This window comes from Manis pentadactyla, chromosome 15 (assembly GCF_030020395.1).
Source record: "Manis pentadactyla isolate mManPen7 chromosome 15, mManPen7.hap1, whole genome shotgun sequence".
Classification (NCBI taxonomy): domain Eukaryota; kingdom Metazoa; phylum Chordata; class Mammalia; order Pholidota; family Manidae; genus Manis; species Manis pentadactyla.
In genome coordinates, this window is record NC_080033.1 from 10,517,702 (window position 1) to 10,535,047 (window position 17,346).

Below are 17,346 nucleotides of genomic sequence, written 5' to 3' on the forward strand. Positions count from 1 at the left end.
CCAAGCCGGGAGCCCCGAGACCCGCCCATAGGATACTGTTGTGTGCGTGGAGAAACTCGCGGAGCCCCGCCTGAGAGTCAACACGCAGGCGCAAGGGCTTGTGTCCTCCGCTGACGGCCCTGATTGGTCACCACGAGTAAGAGCGCCGCCCAATGGGAGGTGTGGATAGTAAGGGGTCCAGCACGCCTGAAGCGGAGGGTCTGTGTCAAGAGCGGCGGGGGCTGCAGAAGGCGAGAGAGACGGGTGAGGGCGCCGCGGGGTGGGCCGGGAAGAGAGCGCCGTCGTTCGGAGAGGGCAGAGGGAGAATGAAGGGGACGCCGGGGGCGAAGAGCTTTGGGGCCTGCTGTAGGGCGGGAGCGGCACGGAGTGAAAGGAGAACACTCCTTCCTATGTGCCCTGGAGCACTGATTGAGCACCTGCTGTATGCAGGACCCTACAGCGTGAGCTCGCCGTCCCAACCCCTTGCTGGGATCTCTCACGCTACGGAGTTGATAAGTCTGGTGGGAGATAGCGGGAAAGTTGAACTTCCAGGCCCCTGGTGGGTTCTTTCCTGGAGGGACTTAATGGTCTAAGGTATAAAAAGCCCCCATTACTTCCCCCAGTAGTTCATAACCCAAGATTGGGAAGGGAATAATGTAAATGAAAAGTCCAAATTTTAGGTCTCTCGGGCCACCTTCTAGAGGGATATTTACTGGGTGCCTACTTTGTGTAAGCCATATACCAGGTATTGGGCCTCACCCCAAGGGAGTCACTCTTTGGAGTGAGAATGTCAACAAGGAAAAATTAAACTCAGGCCCCTGGTTGATTATTTCCAGGAAGATCCTATATTGTACAGCTGTTGCGTGCAAGGCCCTAGCAACTCAAAAATTAGTGAGGGAGTTGGGATAGGTGGTTAAGGAAAGTTTAGCTCCTGGGCTTGTAATGAGCCATTTTATTCAAGGAGAGTTATTAATTGCAGACCAGTTGAAAAGGGCCCTATGCTAGACTGTGTTATTGTGGGAATTCGCGTTCTGAAAGTAGAGTTGGTCTGGTGGGAGAAGTGAAAAGTGCACAGGGACAGTTAAAGTCTCGAGACCTTGCTTCCCAGAGGGGTTATTCATTCACTAAACATCTGCTCAGTGCCTGTTGTGTGTTGAGCATTGTTCTTGGTGCTGGAAATACACTCAATGATAAACAAACTGAAATCCCTACCCTCTGGGGGCTTAATGTGAACAACTTTAGTGTGCCCACTATAAACTAAACTCCACTTGCCCTCTGGCACTAACAGATGAGAGTTAAAGAAGAGCTGGAGATGGTAGGTTGTTGGAAAAGTAGTTCCTAGGCCTATGGGTTGGGGGGGTGGCAGTCAGTTGCTGAAGAGACTGAGCTTCTGCTGTATGAAGGGGCCAAGGTAGACTGAGCCCGCACATGTAAGGGAGGTGATGGGGCACATAAAGGGAAGTTCTAAAGTTAAATCCCTGTTCCTAGTCCATGGTTTTCTTGGTGACAGTGACTCTACAATGAATCAGACCTTCCTTTCCTGCAAGCTCAGGCCAGAGAGGAGCAGAGACTCCATCCCAAGCTCATGATATTTGTATGGTAGAGATGGCACAAGATACCATAGGAACCCCAAGGAGGAAGGATGTAGAGATTTTGTCAGAAAAGGCTTCACAAAGGAAATGCTGGGCAGGAGTTTGCTAGACAAGATGACAGAACTTTCTTGACAGAAGGAATAGCAGCATCAAAACCTTAGGGTCCAAAAACATGTTTGGAGAACTACATGTAATGGCTCTATCTAATCTTTCTCAACTTGCAGGACTTTGTGGTCAGCACTACTTTTTGCTCCATTTCACAAATGAGAAAACAGTTTCAGAGAGAGGAGGTAAGTGGTGGTATTCAGATTCGAGCCAAGGGCAGTCTGTTCCCAGAGCCAGTGCTCCTCAATGCTTGGCATCATCTCTGTGTGGACATGTGGGAGGCATGGTGCTGTTCAGAGTGGGAACTGCACAGGCAAAGGCCGAGAGGCCCGCAAAGATGTGTGTTCTCAAAAGGGGTGTGCCTGGCCCTCTGAGTAAGGAGGACAGCATCAGAGGCCAGACTAAGCAGGGCTGTCTCTCTCCTGTAGATGTGTGTGAGGCATGTATCAACTTCACAGTTGTAGGCTCATTGATGACTGAGTCACACACTGGATGCAGGTTTGCTGACTGATAGAGGCTGGTGAGTGGCGAGGTAGGCAAGGGAATTCTCCCTTTCCTTGGGCTCCTGCTGGCTCACCAGCTCCCCATTCTCTCTCCAGGCACTGTCTTCCCCTCAATGGCTGAGGTGGCTGAGGTAGCTGAAATGCCAACACAGATGTCTCCAGGGGCAATGGAGATGTCAATGCCGATGTTAGGGGAGATCACAGAGATGACACCAGGAGAGGCCCTTGCATCATCTCTCTTCTTCCAGCACCACCAATTCATGTGCTCCGAGTGTGGCAGCCTCTACAACACACTGGAGGAAGTTCTCTCACACCAGGAGCAGCATGTGCCTGCTATCACCGAGGAGGAGGCGCTGATCACCCAGGACACTGGCCTGGAACCAGGGACTGAGGGTGGGCCTTTCCAGTGCAGTGAGTGCAGCCAGCTCATCCTGTCCCCCAGCGAGCTCCTGGCCCACCAGGATGCCCATCTCCGGGAATCTGCAAGCCAAATCCAGTACCAGTGTGGGGACTGCCAAGAGCTGTTCCCCTCACCTGAGCTGTGGGTGGCCCATCGCAAGGCCCAACACCTTTCTGCTGCGGCAGCTGAACCACCAGCGCCACCGCCTTTGCCTCGCCGCGCAGCACCACCTCCTCCCCCTGCTCCACCTGAAGTCAAGATGGAGCCCTATGAGTGTCCTGAGTGCTCCACCCTCTGTGCCACCCCTGAGGAGTTCCTGGAGCATCAGGGCACCCACTTTGACTCCCTAGAGAAAGAAGAGCGTAATGGGCTAGAGGAGGAGGAGGAGGAAGATGATGAAGAGACAGAGGAGGAGGAGGACGCAGTGGCGGCAGAGGTTGGTGACGATACTGTGGGAAGTGACAAGTCCATAGCTGGCTGGGCCCAGGGATGTGGGGCTTGTCCTCAGCACTGGACCTCAACAGGGGTGCGCCGGCGACACCGGCGGGCATTGCATGGCCCAGCATCAGCGGCCCACCCATTCCACTGCAGCCAGTGCCAGCGCAGCTTCAGCTCAGCAAACCGGCTGCTGGCTCACGGGCGGGCCCATGTTGGTGGCACCCACGAGTGTACAACCTGCTCCAAGGTCTTCAAGAAAGCAGCCTCCCTGGAACAGCACCTGCGGCTGCACCGGGGTGAAGCCCGCTACCTCTGCGTGGACTGTGGCCGTGGCTTCGGCACAGAACTCACGTTGGTGGCCCACCGGCGGGCCCACACTGCCAACCCATTGCATCGCTGCCGCTGTGGCAAAACATTCAGCAACATGACCAAGTTCCTCTACCACCGGCGCACCCATGCCGGCAAGAGCGGGGCGCCGCCTGCGGCTACAGCGGCAGCAGCCTCCCCTGCGCCGACCGAGCCCCCGCCCCCACCGCCACCCCCTGCCCTGCCTGCCCAGCTGCCCTGCCCACAGTGCTCCAAGTCCTTTGCCTCGGCCTCCCGGCTCTCCCGGCACCGGCGCGCGGTCCACGGGCCCCCTGAGCGGCGGCACCGCTGTGGCGTCTGCGGCAAGGGCTTCAAGAAGCTGGTCCACGTGCGCAACCACCTGCGGACACACACTGGGGAGAGGCCCTTCCAGTGCCACTCGTGTGGCAAGACTTTTGCTTCTCTGGCCAACCTCAGCCGCCACCAGCTGACCCACACGGGCGTGCGTCCCTACCAGTGCCTGGACTGTGGCAAGCGCTTCACGCAGAGCTCCAACCTGCAGCAGCACCGGAGGCTGCATTTGCGGCCCGTCGCCTTTGCCCGTGCACCCCGTCTCCCCATCACTGGTCTCTACAACAAGAGCCCTTACTACTGTGGGACATGTGGCCGCTGGTTCCACGCCATGGCGGGCCTGCGACTGCATCAGCGGGTCCATGCTCGAGCCCGGGCAATGACACTGCAGCCACCCAGATCGCCACCTCCCGCCCCACCTCCGCCCCCCGAGCCTCAGCAGACTATCATGTGCACAGAGCTTGGGGAGACCATTGCCATCATCGAGACATCCCAGCCACTGGCACTTGAGGACACACTGCAGCTGTGCCAGGCTGCACTGGGGGCCAGCGAAGCGAGCGGGCTGTTGCATTTGGACACAGCCTTCATGTGACCCAGCTGGAGAGCAACAATGAAAGAGTCTGCATCAACAAGCTTGGGCACCTCTGGGGAGACAGGGGAACACCCCCTGGCAAGCCTCTGTGGCACCCACTAGGTGCCAGGACCCACCCTGGACTCTTAACTGCTGGTTCCTCAGAACAGCCCCACCAGGTTTCCTGTCACCTTTCTCTGCCTGAGGGGAAACTGAAGCCCTGAGATGCAGTATGATCTGTCCCAGGTCACCCTGTTACATTGCAAAGCAGGGTTTGCCAAGGTTCTTTGCTCTGCATCACACTGGTGCCCGACAACATCAGGTAATCTTTCCTGAGCCCCGACCTTGTGCCAGGTCTGTGCTGGGCACTGTCACATACTCCCTCAGGTCCCTGCTTGTTCCCCCACCCTAGCTTTCCCTGGACTCTGGGTACCCAGGACTTGGCTCTGCCTAGTGGAAGGAGACACTTGACTTCTCCAGCCTTCTATAATCTCACTTTTGACCATGTGGAATGAAATCTGTGGGTACCTAGGTGTTCAGCTGCAGACTGAGTGATGCTGGAGACCCAGGAGTGAATCAGCCATTGGCTCTGTGCCAGGAGGCCCACAGTGGGGTAGGAGGAATACAGAAGTATGGATGGCCTTGATCTGAGGGTCTCGTCGATTGATTCAGCCTGGGTGTACTGAGGCCCCCCTCCCCTGTGCTAGGTGATTCTGGGGGCCAGAGATGAGTCAGGCCTCTGTCCTGCCCTTGGGGGCCTAGAGATTTCAGCCCCAGGATCCTCAGGGCTGAGATGGGAGTGTGCAGGCACAGTGCCTCCCAGAGCAAAGACTCCCATGGTGGGAGATGAGTGAAATTTCCCAGGGGAGGTGGTCCTGGCAGAAAAAGTAGGAATCTGCTAGTGAAAGAGGAAGAGAAAGAACATTTCAGGCAGGCAGCACACAAGTGAGTTCTTGGTATACTTGGAGACTGTCCAGTTATTCACAACCATTATACAGTGGGCAGTTGACTGCCTACCTGTGGCAGGCACCACAGTTAGCACCATACGTGTACTGTGACCCGAGAGGGCCTGTGAGGCAATCTCAGTGTTAGCCCTTTTGTACAGGTAAGGAACCAGGGACACAGACTCGCCCAAGTTCTCACTGCTAGGCAGCAGCATTGCTAAGATCTGAATTCACCTACACCTGTACCCAGTGCTGTTGATTGTGACCTGAAGCCCACGCAGGGGCTGGGGGCTCAAAGGAGTCATTGCAGCGGGAGGAAAAGGGAGCCAGTGTCACCAAGCAGTTAAGAGTTTGACAGGAAGATCAAAGGTCTTGGGAACAGGAAGGGATCCCCCACCTTTCTAAAGGTTACCCAGGGTGATAGTCCTTCCCTTGCTAAAAGGAAGCAGGTGATTTATGGTACGTCAGTGAGGGCAAGTTCCTTCCAGGCCTTTGCAGACCAAAAGTGCTCAGGCAGGTGAGGCAAATGTGGCTGTGAATTGTCTGGGAGGGAGGCTGGGCAGAGGGACACAGAGGCAGGGAAGGAGGAAGCCCCGACCTGGGGAGAAAGCAAGGCTAAGGGTCATGACTGGGGATTAAGGGTCCCTGGCGTCATGGGGTGAGGGAGATAGTCTAGAGGGGGAAGGATGGGGCCAGAGCTGGGCAGAGACCATGGGCATGGATGGGGGAGGGACACCCTCAGTAACCTCATGGCCAACAGGATTTCAGCAGCAGGGAGGACGGGGTTCCAGGAGTCCTAGATCTGCCCTCACCCAGGATAGTCCTCCCTTCATCTGGGCTTCTTGCTATACGTAGTCATCTCACAAACAGGGTGCTGTCCTGAGGGTGATAAGCAGGGAGGGGCAGTACACAGATGCCACTAGGGCTGGCCTAAGCAGACTGGAGAGCCCAGATGCCATTAAGTCCCTGAACTCCCTCCGGGACGTGTTCAAAACTCTTCTCCCTTTCTTTTCACTAGTGGAGTCGGGTAGAGGACACGTCAGTCACTCCTCCCCAGACCCTTTTCCACTTCTGGGGCCTCCTGCCCTTGCCTGCCATTGGAACCATGTGGAGGAGAGGCCATTTCCCTCTGCCCAGGGCCCCACCACCTGGCCCCAGCAAGTTTTTAAAGTGAGGGACAAAGCCAAGCTCTGCGTCAGACTTCCCAGGGTTGTCGCTTCCCAGCATCCCCAAGAGGTAGGCTAGGTGTGTTCCCTGTTTAAGACAAGAGATTACGTTTTGGGGATCCTGCTAGGGTTTGAGGACAGCTCCTCTGCCGCATTCCTGCTCACTAAGTGCCCATCCTGTGTCCCCTGGAAGCAACAGGCAGCTCAGGCTGAGATGGAGCCCTTTGCTCAAGTCTTGACTCTGCCCTTTCCACTGTGTAGCCTTGACTTGTCTGACCCGAGTTCTCTCGCTGGTCACCTGCGGAGGACAGTGCCTCCCTCCTGGGTAGAAGCGGGTCTGTGCTGGGTCCATGGGGCAGGCTCCTCTCAGGCCTCTGCAGTGAGAAGCCAGACCCAGGACTCAGGCTCCAGTGGCCCAGCCTGGGCTCACTCTACGTGGCTCCCGAGATGCAGTCCAGGCCTGTCCCAGGACAGTCCCCAGCCCCTCCCTCACCTCTGTGGAAACAGGCAGCCACACAAGAAGCAGGTTTTCATGCCAATAATTTATTGAACGGAGGTCTGTACACAGGCAAACCTTACTGTGGAAACGAAGACATCAGGAGCTCCCCGACTCCCCAGCCCTCTAGGGTAGGGAGAGGGAGGAGACCTGAGGGGCAGAGGAAGGGGGGCATGGGACGGGACAGGACACAGCTGCAGGGGGGAGGGACAAGGCTGGAGGGTGCGAATCGACGTTTTCTTTAAGAAAAAAATTATAACAATCTATTTACACCTGGGGGCCAGGGCGGGGAAGAGGAGAAGGGCTGGTCTGGTTCTATTTACAAGGGACATAGGAGGGGAGGGGGGTTGGAGGAGGTGGAGGCCTGGGGGGCAGGGAGGGGGCCAAGGGGGTAGGAGATCCTCATGCCCCCAACCCCCTGTCCTTCCTTCTCTTCCCTCCCCACAACCTGTTAAAATCCTCTTAAAAAGCCCACCACAGGGGTAAGGCTGGTGAGGGAGGGCCTAGAGGTGGGGACAGGGATTCATTTCCCTCTGCCCTCTAGTCTAGGGGCCCAGCCAGGGCAGGAGCTTGATGGGCTGTGGTCCCCCTTCCCAACCCCACTTGGGGCTCCCAGATGGAAGGGTGGCTGGTGGGGCCCTCAGGAAGAGTTAGTGAGGGGAGCTGTGGCATCAGTCGACTGCCAGTCTGGGCCGGTCTGAGCCTCACTTAAAGCTGAGGGGGGAGGAAGGAGCAGACAGTTAGCCTCTGCCTCTCAGACCCCCACCCCAAGAGCAGGAAGGCAGTGTGAGATGCTACATTAGAAACTGAAAGCTGTCTTTTGAGGTCCAGGTTTGCAAACTCAAATGTGGAGGGGCCAGGTTGGTCACCAGAGAGCCAGTTCTCACATAAATGGGGGCAGCTGGACCTCGGCCCCAGATGACAGCACTGCCCTGGGGAAAGGCAGGCCCGCTGCTGCCTAGCCAGACTTTCTTCCCCAAGAGAAACAGGAAATCTGGATCTGTCCATAAAACAGCCCCAGTTCTTAAATGTGGGCAACAAATTTAATCTTCGTTTGTTTGCCCAAGTCCAACATATGTCTGGTTTTCCAGTTAACAATTCAAACAAATATAGGCAACAATGCCCTACAAAGATGGCCATGCACATGTTGTAAAAATATGCTTTGTGTACCATCAAAATGTCCACGATTTCCCCATGCCTGCAGGAGACAGGGTCTGTGAGAACAGGCACCGTCCCCCAGGCTGAGAAATCTTTAACCCCTAGCAGACTGCCCCCAGCTTACCTTGTGAGGATGGAGTGAGAGCGGCAGTGCCCGCTGGGGACCTCAAGTGAAGGGGGATGAGAGTGCCGTTGAGAGACGGTTGGATGGAGAGTTCTAGAGACAGGAATGGACATGCCCAGTCAGAGGGCAGGCCATCTGTAGACCCAGCTGAAGTTAAAAAGGGGCACCAAATGGGCACCTGGCTCTTGGCAAGGCCAGCTGTTTGTGAACAAGTGTAGCCACTGGATGCTTTAAATGGAACGCTGGGAAGAGCCTAGCACAGGAGACCACGGAGTGGGCTGAGCCGATTCAGGTCGCCCTGAACCAGGGTCACATGCCGAGCCCCAGGCCTTCCTGGTAGCCCACCCTCAGCTCCCCACTCCTGTCTTCTCTACAATCTCTGGCTGCCCTTCCAGCTCCCCGGATCCCAGGCTATGCTCTCACCACCAGGACTGAAATTGAAGAGTGGGGGGAGCGGGCGGTTGTTGGGGAGCTGGGTTCCATGACTTCGCAGTTCATCGAAGAAGCTGTGGGCACAGGCCTCCAGCGGGGACAGCCTCGAGGACGGAGTGTACTCCAGCAGGCTGGAGCAGAGCGCGATGGCCTCCGGCGGCGTTCGAGATTTGAACACCTTGGGGTGGGAGGGGAGGTCACATGGGTAAGGTGCCCAGGCACTGGTATACTCCTACAGCAAGTATTACTGCCCATCCCACAAACCCACTTTCCAAATGAAGGAACAAGCACAGCCATGAAGGGGAGGGCATTACTGAATTGGCATCAGGGGAACTGCCTGCCCAGGCCCCGGGATTGTATGAGCCCTGGTGGGTATTTCCAGAAAAATGGGGTTTTGAATCTACTAAGGATCTTCAGCTTCTAGAATATGAGAAATCCCATAAACTTTGCAATCTGATGAAAGTGACTGACCCACTCCCAAGCCGTGACTGTAGCCAGGCCCCGAGACCAGGTGGTCTCCAAAGGGGACCTCAGCCATGTTGCCTGAGGCCCCTAGCCCTGCCCCACCTTTGTCCAGGGATGAGCTTTAATCTGGGGGAACTTGAACTCCGTGTAGTTGGGGTTCATCTCTCGGATCTGTTCCCGGGTTGGTGTTCCCAGCACCTGTAGGGGAAGGGAGGGGTCTGAGCCCAAACCCCTATCCCTTAGCCCCTCCCGTGGCCACCCAGCCCTGCCGTCACCTTGATGATCTCCACCAGCTGGTCTACCCCACTGTCCCCAGGGAAGATGGGCTGGCCCAGCAGGAGCTCGGCCAGTACGCATCCAGCCGACCACACATCTGAAGAGGAATGGGGGAGGGTCAGGGCTGCCATGCCCACCCCATCAGATACTTGTACCCCTCACGGCCATCCTGAGACATGCTGAGAGCCCCATTTTCTCTACTCAGAGAGGAAGCACCTTGTTCAAAGTCATACACAGTTTAGTAACACTGGAGCCTGACTTTGAACCTCCCGGTCTGCCTAATGCGGTTGTGCTCTCCAGTTTAGGTGTGTTTCCAGCCTTCACTGGCTCTCCCTGCTCAGAGACCCCACTAAGCCCTTTCTCTGCCTCCAGCCTTGAAGGACAGCCCACAAGTCTAGGACAGGCAGCTCGTTCTTTGGGCCTCAGGAAGGTAAAGCCCAAGTCCTAGGCTGCCTTACTTCCCAGCTTCTGGCCTAGCCTTCCTTTGCTGTACCTTGACCCTCACTGCACTAGTTCACACATTAAAGACCTGTTTTCTCATACTGCTGATGCATGTTCTCTTCCAAGCCCTTTCATGCCCCCTCCTCTGGAGGGTGGCACTGTTATCACCACCAACAGGGAAGGACACGGAGACCTAGGAGTAGGTCACACCCTCCTGGTGGCAAAGCCTTGCCTTCAGTTCCCCCAAGGTCACCACCAGCCCCTCCCCCAGGCTGAGAAGAGAGGCCTGACTGGGAGGTTCCAGAGCCAGGACAGACTCCGGAGTCAGGTCAGCTTTCAAAGCCCAGACCTGCCTAATCCCAGGGGCGTGACTGCAGGCAGGTGGCCTCAGTGCTCTGAGCCTCAGGCTGCTCGTCTGTAAAACGAGCACAGAACAGCATCCCCTCCTGAGTTTGTGAAGATGGGTTAACAGGACAGATGTTAAGCTTTTATCACCAAGCCTGGCAGACAGCGCCCAGAACTCAAAAACTGCCATGACTTCTGCTCCCCACCCCCACCCTCCCTTAAGTCTGACCTATGGATGAGGTGTAATCAGTGGCTCCAAAAATGAGCTCCGGGGCCCGGTAGTAGCGGGAACAGATGTAGGAGACATTAGGCTCTCCCCGGACCAACTGCTTTGCACTGTGGGAAGAGATGGGCGGGAGGAGACATGAGGGCCAGGGTCCCAACTTGCCCCTCAGCCACCCAGCACACACCAGGTCGGGCCCACCCACCTGCCAAAATCACAGAGCTTGAGGACAGCTGTGTCAGGGTCCACCAGCAGGTTCTGGGGCTTGATGTCACGGTGACACACACCCTGGGAGTGGATGTAGGCCAAGCTCCGGAAGAGCTGGTACATGTACACCTGGGACAGACGGGACAGAACTCCAGCCCAGCTCTCCCCACCATTGCTCCACCCTCTCGACCTCAAGAGCCCCTCCAGGCTCATTCTCTCCGACTTAAAAACTTCTGCTGCCCCTCGGTTCTCAAACGTTAGTGGGCACCAGAAGCCTTTGGAGGGCTTGCTAAATGGTGACTGCTGGACCCACTCCCAGAGTGTCTAATTCTGTAGGTTCAGGATGGGGCATCTGCACAAGCCCCCACCAGTGCCGACCCACACTCTGGGGGCTACTGCTTCACTGCACCCCTCAGTAGAAGGCTGCTGAGGTATACAACAGGAAGGCCCTGTTTTGAAGCAAGATGGGGAGCCAGGCACTTAGCTCCCCCTTCACCAAAACCACTGGCTACAGGAAGGGCTCAGTCTCCTCCATCTGCCAGTCGAAACCACCCACGGAGTCAGCCCCTCTCCAGCTGGATTTTCCTGCCACTCTCCCTCCCACTGACTTAAAATACAAGTGCCAGGAGAGCGGGGATCTCTGTCTTTTCATCACTGCCGTGTCCCTCAGGGCCTGGCCCAGGCCTGGCACATAATAACTGCTCAGGCCAGCTTCCTGGGCCCCTCTTCCTCTGTCCCCACACCCTTGGCCAGAGATGCCACTCCCCCGCCTGCACCTGGTCTCCCGCCCGGGGCCTTCTTCAATCCTTCTCATCCCCAAAGTAGGAAGAGCTGGGGGCCTCCTCTGTTTTCAGAGTCCCCATGCTCCTCCTAGTATGGCGCTTGCTAGATGTGTTATAGTTGTTTGTGACGACACCTGTTTGCCATACTAAACTGAGAGCTCTACAGAAGCAAGGCCTGGGTCTCAGTCAACTGGGCCTGGCACACAGGCAGCCACAGGACAGATTCACCAAACCAAAGGCAAGGTCCCAAAGCACCAAGCACACAGTTTAATAAACACGTAGGCTCGAGTTGCTTTAAGCCAACAGGAGGAGCAGCTGGACCCCAAGTGATCTCCAACAAACTTGAACCCACCCACCTCCTCCCAATGCAGCAGGCTGCTCAAACTGTTTCCACATCATCCCTGGGCTCTTTCATTGATTGATTGATTCATTCATTCATTCATTCATTCAAACACCTCCTGAGAAATAGTAACGTCCAGGCACTGAGGAACGGGCCTGCATGGACGGCGGATAAAGAGGCATGCTGTCCAGGCTCTGTGCAAACTAACCTTCTTCCAACCCTGTCTCCTTCCCACCCACCTCTGCCAAGGCTCTGAAGGCCAGGACTCTGAACTCAGGATCTCCCCCTCTGCATTCTTGGTCCCCACCCCAATTCTGAGCTACTCCACCAGTGAACACTAGTGCTACTGGGCTACCTGTACAGACCCAGACAGGTACCATGCAGCCTCCCGGCCCCCAGTCAGCCCACCTCCAGGATTCAGCCAGGCCTCAGGCTGGGCTGCTCTGCATTTGGCAAGTTTCATCTCGGGGGGTAGGGAAACAAGGTCCAGTAAGCCCCCCAGAGACCAATGTAAACTTAAAGTATGAGGGAAGCCACAGAAGGCAGAAGTGTCTGGAGTCCCATAGCTTTGGGGCCCTGGGGCCCAGCTGCCTGCCCACCTTGACATAGATGATAGGGATGGTCAACTTGGCCTTGGTGAAATGGCGGGCCACCCGGTACACTGTCTCAGGCACATATTCCAGCACCAGATTTAGGTAAAGCTCGTCTTTCTGCAAAGATCAAGACAGGTGTAAGGCACTGTGAGAAAAGAGCAAGGAAGGAGGGAAGGTCCGTGGGGAATCATGACAGAAGGATTGGCAGTCAGGAGAAAGGCAGGCAGGAAAATGGGTGGAGTCAAGGCGGAGGACTCCCCACACACCCGGCTCACCTTCTCCCCACTGGAATAGAAAAAGTATCTCAGCCTCACGATATTGCAGTGGTCCAGCTTACGCATGATCTGTAGCTCTCGGTTCTTAGGGAAAAGGGAGAGAGCCTCAGAAAACAGCTGACCCTCTCCACCTCCCCTCCCCACAGCCCTGCTGTCCCCTTCCTGCCAACAGAGCCAGGCAGCTACGCCCTGTGGTCCCAGCTCCAAGGCCCCTCTGGAGCAGTCCCTAATTCCTCACCCAAACCCATGCCCCATACACACAAGCTGGAGGCCTATGGTATGAACCCAGATCACAGATATGCCTTCTTCAGCCATTTTTGTTTAATTTCCAATTCACTGTTGACATCTGAAAGTCAAATGACTTCACATATAATCCAGTCTCCCAGCTTCTCTTGAAAAATCAGGTGGCCACATGAGGCCTGCCTCTCTGCATGGCATGAGTGACAATAAGCAGTAGCTATCCAGTCCACGCTGGTCCCCACTTCTTTCTGTTGCTTCCCCTGGAGGCATCTGGGCCCGTGAATCTGGCTTGGATCCTGAATCCCAGACTTCAGGCTTCCAATTCTCATCTTCCCAAAGGGGATCCAGCCTTGGCCTCTTCCCAAAAGGCCAGGTCCCAGCATTCTTCCTTATTCTGTTTGCTTCTGGGCCTCAGATCCCCTCCCCCGCCCTCAGATCCCTCACTTCTGGGACTCAACACTAACCAAATTCTGACCGATACCTTAGAGCTTCCCCTGACCCCTGAGAGTTCTTACTGGCAAGACCCAGGCCTTGACCTGATCCCCTCCCAGCCTGGGCTCAATTATCCTACATCCAAACTAACCTAGGCTCCAAAATGCCAGTCCTTCGAACATGAACAATCCCTTGACTTCCACCTCCTCCACCTCCTTCTAGCTCTGTGGGCCTCCACTAGTTCCCAGGGCATCTCTATGAAGGAGGCAAAGGCACTCCTTCCTCAGGGGGACAGAGCCCCACACCAGGGTGCATGGTTTGGTGAGAGCAGCACAGACTGGATTTCACCCTCTACTTGCCAAGCCCCTGGGACCCTCACAAATGCCCTCAGCCCCACAGGCTTCCTTTCTCCTCTGGGCAGAAACGTAACTTGGTGGTGAAGGCGGAGGGTTTGGGAAGGGGAATCAGAACTGCCAGATTCCACTCTTGACCTTGGGCAATTCTCTTATCTGAGTCTCATTTTCTAGTTTCTGCATACTTAGAATGGGAGTGACAACAGTACCTACCCTCCGAGAATCTTCATGAGTTAAAAGAGAACTAACCTACAAAGCACTTAAACAGGGTGCAGGCCCAGTACACCTCAGCCCTGGGCTCTCCTGGAATCCACATTTCCGGCTTCAGTTTTCCAACTCAACTCACTCCCTCCGTTCTCCCTCTCCCACCAGCCCATGCTCAGATCCCCTGTGGAACCCCATGTCCAGCACTCTAACCCATCATATCCTGTCAAACCTTCTTGTCCCCATTTTCCCCAAGCTACCTTGAACCTCTTGTCCTGAAGAACCTTCTTGATGGCCACCAGTTCCCTGGTTTCTGCCAGCCGTGCCTGGTACACGACCCCAAATGAGCCATTGCCAATCACTTTGATGTCTGTGTAAGCCACTTCCTGGGAGCGCTCTGGGCCTTGGCCTAGAGTGGCTACCACTGTGGTCACCTTCCCGCTGTCACCTGGGGAGTAAAGAGGACACAGGATCCACTGACCTTTCCCCTCTGGCCACCACCCTATCCTAGCACTGTGAGGGAGAGGAAAATCTCTACAGAGGCTCACTGGGGCCTCTGTCCCTTCCCCATATTTAAGGAAAGGTGGACTGCTGGATGCCCCCCAGCACACTGTCTCCTATTCCCTTCAGAGAACCCTAAATCTTGCCCTGTCCTGTATGGGAAGATGCTGGCAACTAAACCTCTGGCTACTCAAGGGTGGGCAATTACTAATTTCCACTCCTATTAAGCAGCAAACCACTGATCCCTCCTGATTGGAGGAGACACTAACACTCCCAGATGTTGAATCCATCCACTCTGAGTTTACTCCCATCTGGCCCCTCCTGCTAGGAAAGCCTGACCTAACCACTTGGTTTCCACTTGAGAGAGCGGTAACTCTGAGGTCCCTCTATCTTAGGAAAGCACTAACATTTCTTACAGCTCAGAGGATAGTGACTTTTAAGTCTCCCTGGAAGAGCTGGTAATTTCACCACTGGTTTTTGGTGACAGAAATGAATGACTCCTTCTATGGAGTATGAGGTGCCAGTGCCCTCTCACTTTCTGGGGATAGTCCTTGCCCAAATACTTTGGAGTTGGAAAAGGCAGTGACCTGGCCTCATCTGTGTGGTCCAGAGCCTTAGACCCCTTCCTGTATATGAGTGGTCCCTAACAGACAAGCATGAAATTGTAAGACTGACTGGTGAAAACCTGTTCTCTATTATCAGGAGGCTATCCCAGCCTCAATCCTTTGAAGGAAAGCTGTGCTTTCCACTTGCATTCTTTGAGTGGCAACAAACTTGGGTAGCATTCTTAGGGGAGAGTCATCCCTTTTCCTCCAGAAATTGATGAAAGGCTCTCCAAAGGGGTCACTGATGAATTAGATGTTTTGAGAGGTCCGTGACAGGTTCTTTTGAAGAAAGATGATCCTACATAACTTATTTTTTCAGAGCCAATGACACCATACCTCAGAATCCTGAAAGGGGTATAACCTTGGATTCATATTTCATGGGGAACTGTGACCCTCCCTGCCTCCATTTCATTTTTGTGAAAGGATACACACCAAGCCATGTTTTTTGAAGAACAGTGACTATGGACTTGGTCTGAAAGATATGCTGACTCTAGATCTGTCTTTATTTCTAAGAAGCAGAAACCACTGATTTTCACCATTGTGAGTACAGATCTACAAACTATGGACAGGCGTTCTGTTTTAAAAGAGAAGATGACCAGGATACCAGGTTTGGAAAGCCCTGGCCCTGTTCTTTAAGGACATGGTAAGCCTAAATCCCTGCTCCCAAGAGATATTCATTCCACATTTCCATTTAAAGGGGAGAAAATGCAGATTCCCCTTTTTGGGTGGCGGTGGTGGTGATTTATTTCTGTTCTTTGGGAACAGTCATCCTTGAGCCCCGTTTACAAATAAAGATGACCCCCTAATCCTGTTCCCTAATGGATGGTAGCGGCAGATACCTGTTTTTAAGGCTCAAGGACCCAAAATCTCGGTACTGAAAGAACAAGAACCTGTGACCTCTGTTTCTTTGAGGGTTACTAATTCTAATCCTAAATTCCAAGTGACAGTAACCACCCCCCCACGCCCCAAAATCCCTTTCTCTGGTAGAGGGAGAACTCAGATTCCAGTCTGGGGAGGCACAGTGACCTCGAGCTCCTATCTGGGCAGATGAAAGAACCTGATCGACGTTTGAGGAGCTTCAGGAACCTTGATCTCCACCCGCCACGGGCGCCGCTTATACTCACGGCCCAGCTTCACTCCCGGCGGCGGGAAGCTGGTGCCCGCTCCGGGGCCGCCGCTGCCTCCTCCGCCGCCGCTGCCGCTGGGGCCACCCCCAGAGCTCGAGGCCCCCACGCCCCCACCCATGGCTCCGACTGATGCTTTCCCGCCGCCGCTGCCACCCGGACCGGAGGCCGAGCCGCCGGGGCCGCCACCGCCGCCGCCGCCGCCTCCGCCGCCTGGTTCAGCGAACGAGCTGGTCCGCGCCCGGCCCGAGCCCCCAGGGCCGCCCCCCGAAGGCCCGCCGCCGCTCATGGCGCCGAGCGCAGGCCCAGGCCACGGGGCTCGGGCTGCCCCGGCTGCCCCCGCCGCCGCCGCCTCCCCCGGGCTCTGGCCTCCTCCAGGCCGCGCCGCTCGGGCTCCGGCTCCGGCCCAGCGCCCGCCGCGGGGCACGCCGGGAGATGCAGTTCGCCTACCCTTCGCGCCGCCGTCGCCGCCCTCAAACCGCACAGAGGGCCGCGTGGCACACCGGGAAATGGAGTCCGCAAAGTCCACAGAGCGGAACGCTGAGCGGGGTTGGGGGTAGGGGTCGATGGTTCGCGCTGCAAGTCGGGAAATGAGTCCTGGGCAGTAAATCGGCTGAGATTATCGACGGTGGACCCTCAAGCACTTTGGGAAGCAAAATCAGAGTCACACACTCACTCTATTGCGGCAACGGCGAGCCTCTAGGTGTGCCTCAGAAATATAGTCGCAGCCACTCTGTCAAGAGTTACGAAGTCCTGATGCATGCCGGGAAACGGAGTCCCGTAGCTCACTTAGTCTATTGGCTGTGTCCACCCACCACAGCCAGATCCACTCTGGAAAACTGAGTCGGCGCCGCCGGATCCGCAGACACTAGGCTCGAAGCAAGCCGGGAAATGGAGTCGTCGCCACGCCCTCACCGCATTGCAGGTCTAAAGTGCTCCCAAGGCATGACGGGAAATTGAGTCCCGTGTAATCCCTAAACCCCAAGCGGATACTGCAGTTCCAGAGATAGGCTAGGAAATGGAGTAGATATAGAGCTCCCCCATCCCTCCTATACTAAGACCGCAGTCCCTGCCGGGAAATGTAGTCAACACCAAAGCTTCAGCGCAGTTGCTACAGCGAGCCCTTGTGTCTTCTGGGAAATGGAGTTCAAGGCAGCCTCTGCATTGACTGAGCAGGATCTACCATAAAGCGGAAGCAAGCTGGGAAATAGTGCGGACCGAATCCTGACCCTTTATGAGGTCTGCCTTGCTTGCCGCAGAGGCTTGCCGGGAAGTGGAGTCCAATGGATACCTGCGGGAGAGCGTGAGCTAAAAGTGGAAGACGACGGTCCCCTGGGGAAACTAAAGAGTTGCAGCGCCTCCTTTCCCGACCCTA

At 55.6% G+C, this 17,346-nt stretch overlaps 2 protein-coding genes across 6 annotated transcripts; one reads left to right on the forward strand and one right to left on the reverse strand.

Moving 5' to 3' along the window:
* Positions 1-148: 148 nt before the first annotated feature.
* ZNF526 (zinc finger protein 526) lies at positions 149-4,891 on the forward strand. 4 transcript variants are annotated; one of them, XM_036896572.2, is made up of 4 exons: positions 184-243; positions 1,796-1,861; positions 2,105-2,208; positions 2,276-4,891. In XM_036896572.2, the coding sequence occupies exon 4, from the start codon at positions 2,293-2,295 to the stop codon at positions 4,264-4,266; it is 1,974 nt and encodes a 657-aa protein (XP_036752467.1). In that variant the 5' UTR covers positions 184-243; positions 1,796-1,861; positions 2,105-2,208; positions 2,276-2,292; the 3' UTR covers positions 4,267-4,891. The 4 variants fall into 4 exon arrangements, with proteins under 4 accessions (XP_036752465.1, XP_036752468.1, XP_036752467.1 ...); XM_036896571.2 differs by having other exon boundaries at positions 2,105-2,196; XM_036896570.2 differs by lacking the exon at positions 2,105-2,208 and having other exon boundaries at positions 149-243.
* A 1,987-nt stretch (positions 4,892-6,878) lies between these two features.
* GSK3A (glycogen synthase kinase 3 alpha) lies at positions 6,879-16,482 on the reverse strand. Of its 2 annotated transcripts, XM_036896539.2 has the most exons (11): positions 15,972-16,471; positions 14,002-14,189; positions 12,513-12,596; positions 12,244-12,354; positions 10,521-10,651; positions 10,322-10,428; positions 9,306-9,403; positions 9,133-9,228; positions 8,557-8,743; positions 8,134-8,226; positions 6,879-7,565 (listed from the first exon to the last, which is right to left on the reverse strand). In XM_036896539.2, exons 1-11 carry the CDS (start codon positions 16,258-16,260, stop codon positions 7,492-7,494), a joined length of 1,458 nt encoding a protein of 485 aa, XP_036752434.1. In that variant the 5' UTR covers positions 16,261-16,471; the 3' UTR covers positions 6,879-7,491. The 2 variants fall into 2 exon arrangements, with proteins under 2 accessions (XP_036752434.1, XP_036752435.1); XM_036896540.2 differs by lacking the exon at positions 12,244-12,354 and having other exon boundaries at positions 15,972-16,482.
* Positions 16,483-17,346: the final 864 nt, after the last annotated feature.